Source organism: Gobius niger (genome assembly GCF_951799975.1).
Source record: "Gobius niger genome assembly, chromosome: 6".
In the NCBI taxonomy this organism is placed as follows: Eukaryota; Metazoa; Chordata; class Actinopteri; order Gobiiformes; family Gobiidae; genus Gobius; species Gobius niger.
The window spans coordinates 14,799,236-14,802,595 of NC_136857.1; the positions used below are offsets into that span (position 1 = coordinate 14,799,236).

The window sequence follows — 3,360 nt, forward strand, 5'->3', positions numbered from 1 at the left end:
CTACTTTTGTTTCATTCACTTCGATGGTGATGTTTGGCTCATGGTTTGAGAGATAAAACTAGATTGTGCGACAAATCTTAGTTTTTATCTGAAGTTGCTGTAGCATGTTTCTAAACGCGCTCACGCAAACCATGTTCCCGTCAAAGTAAGGGTGAGCGATCAACAAAACTAGAGGCCTATATCCAGAATTTCTTGTAGCCTAGGCCTACATCACGATTCAATTTTAGGATATTAGGCCCTTTCAGCTAACTACTGCCATCTTCATCTGAGACCAAAACACTTCCCTGTGATTGGTTCAATCAGTGTGGCTGTAATTCAGATCATGACTAAGGCCGGTCACTGGACAAGGCAAGTTGGGAAAAGTGTCTCTATTATATTTTTTAAAAGAAATTAAAAACTGTCTCTATATTTGCATAGATGTGCATTAAAAGCCAGCAGTGAAGGTGCATTAAGAGATACTATTAAATTCAGGAAAATCCACTGTTACCATGGAGATTCGCCATGTTTGTGGCTGTTATATAAACTAGACATAGACTAGCATTTGCTAAAACAGTATAAAAACTGGACAAAAAAGCCGTAGAACAAGTCCGAAGCTGCTGAGTCACTACTGGTAAATACATCAACACACTGTGGTGTCCAAATGTTTTAATGTGAACAATAACTCCAGTATATTACCTTTTAAAATCTCCATTAGTCTATTATTGCTGCTTATCCCATGATTCTTAGCGATATGACATCACAGTCCTGAACTCTATTAGCCTACAGCACCTGTAATTGAGAACCTGCCAAAGGACAAAGTGGAAACAAAGTCTGTTTTGTTTTTAATTTCCTTTTAATCATTTTAAACAGTTTACTGAATTGTTATAGTTATTATATTATCTTTTGTGCTTGATATAACTTGAACTTTCATTCTGTTCTAGGTTGTGGGTTGCGCTTTCTGGTTGGCCCTCCAGGAGGTTCCCGGATTGTGGGGGGCCAGGATGCTGTGGAAGGGGCCTGGCCTTGGCAGGTCAGTCTCCAGCTCTACAGCAGCCACTTCTGTGGCGGCACCATCCTCAGCCCTCGGTGGGTGCTGTCCGCCTCCCATTGCTTCATCAGATTTCTGTGAGTGAGATACACACCAGTTTCTGTTTCTGTATGTCCATGTTTTGTTTTGTTTTGTTTTGTTTTGTTTTGTTTTGTTTTGTTTTGTTTTGTTTTGTTTTGTTTTGTTTTGTTTTGTTTTGTTTTGTTTTGTTTTGTTTTGTTTTGTTTTGTTTTGTTTTGTTTTGTTTTGTTTTGTTTTGTTTTGTTTTGTTTTGTTTTGTTTTGTTTTGTTTTGTTTTGTTTTGTTTTGTTTTGTTTTGTTTTGTTTTCTTTTCTTTTCTTTTCTTTTCTTTTCTTTTCTTTTCTTTTCTTTTCTTTTCTTTTCTTTTCTTTTCTTTTCTTTTCTTTTCTTTTCTTTTCTTTTTTCTTTTCTTTTGTTTCCCTTTAGGCTGCTCTAATGGTGTAATATTCAATGTGGTCTCTTTGACTTGTGCATTCCTGACACTTCTTTCTTCACACCGCCCCATATTCCCAGTGTTTCTCAAACTGTGGTACTATGTGTTCCACTGGTGGTACTAGAGCTTCTTCAGGTGGAACTCAGGGTCATATGCAATTTAAATCATTTTATTTATGCTTTAGTAATGGATTTAAGTGAGGTGTTTCTTGTCCTGTATTTACATCCAGTTTAGTCCAATTTTTTTTCAAGATTTAATCCTGGTCTAAGACTTCTTGGTGTGAAAACTCTATGCTGTGCAATTGTTGATGCCTAAACGATGCTACCTTGTCCATTCAGACAGCTCAGCAGAAAGCATTTCCGGGTGGTGGCAGGACTAACCGTGTTGTCTCAGCCCGGAGATCATGCACAGATTCGCTCCATCACAGGCATCAGGTTACACCACAGCTACGATGCCTCCTCCTCAGACAACGATGTCACTCTCCTGCGCATGGACTCTCCCTTTGAGTTTAATGAGTACGTCCAACCCATCTGCATTCCTTCCAATGAATCTGAAGAGGACAGCCAAAACTTCAGCTATTGTTTCATCTCAGGATGGGGCACCACCTCTTTTGGAGGTTAGTTAATTTGTCTGTTTTGTTGGTTTAGATGGCCACAGAAAATGTTAGATTGTTTATTGCTATATTTATTTATTTATTCCTAAAAATGAATCATATTTTTGCATCAGGTGCCAAAAAAAAATGGGGTTGCGCGCAAGGTGGTTTTAGGCAGTGAGTTTAAATGTATTTATTCTAATCAAGTCCGGTCCAAAGGTGAATCTGAATTTGTTTGCCTAACTAAAAAAAGCTGGGTAAACTTTTCAGCAAAATCTAAATACAACTGTTTAAGCAAAATTGTGTCTAATGTGTCATATGCACTGAACCAACTAAATTCACATCCAAGGCCCATCCAATATAAAAAGGCACTTTTTTTTTGGAAGCAGTGGGGAATGACACTTCCATTGAAGCACATTGTTGGTCCATTGACTCTTGGCAGGTTCGGCATCGGACAAATTGCAGGAGGCCGAGGTGGGGCTGATTGACAGAGGGACATGTAACCTGGAAGACTGGTACAACAATCTGATCACTGAAAACATGATATGTGCTGGTCTGGAGGCTGGCGGAGTCGACTCATGTCAGGTTAGGGATCCCATTTCACAACAGAGGACAGTTTAAGTTAGGATGCCCATGAAACGCTTGTTTGTTTGTGTCTCTGTGATGCAGGGTGACAGCGGGGGACCTCTTCAGTGCTACAGTGATGCGCGCGAGAGGTTCTATCAGCTGGGAGTCACCAGTTTTGGTGCTGGGTGTGGACTTCCACTCAAGCCTGGGGTATATGCACGGGCCAGCAGGTACTCAGAGTGGATAAATGAGACGCAGCTGAGGTGGTCTGGAGGCTCAAAGTCCAGTATGAGTCTGGGGTTAGTCCTCAGCTGTGCTCTATTGCTGCTGGCAGTGTGACAAAAAGATGACTAATTTGAACTTTAGCCATATGGTGGAGTCACACCAATATCCTCTGAAATAAATAGTTTCATGAAGTCAGTATCGTCCTTCATGCAGTACTGTTTTGTACACACAATACTCACAACACCTGATTGCTGGTAATATGCTGTACATCATATCTGTTATAGGCTAGGATTTCTTTTTTTACATGTCTAGCCTTGAACACATTTTATAATAGACAGTTGGCTATATATATATATATATATATATATATATATATATATATATATATATATATATATATATATATATTAGAATACAGTAATGATGTCACAGTGCACCAATCACACTTCAGGAAGGGAGATTCTAAAATACTGGAGGTTGCCATGGAGATTCACT

The 3,360-nt window shown here is 39.2% G+C and overlaps 1 protein-coding gene across 1 annotated transcript; it reads left to right on the plus strand.

Moving 5' to 3' along the window:
• Positions 1-322: 322 nt before the first annotated feature.
• LOC306964397 (acrosin) lies at positions 323-2,979 on the plus strand (the record flags this gene model as incomplete). Its single annotated transcript, XM_079558390.1, has 5 exons — positions 323-335; positions 921-1,104; positions 1,820-2,097; positions 2,516-2,658; positions 2,743-2,979. 5 exons carry the CDS (start codon positions 323-325, stop codon positions 2,977-2,979), a joined length of 855 nt encoding a protein of 284 aa, XP_079414516.1.
• Positions 2,980-3,360: the final 381 nt, after the last annotated feature.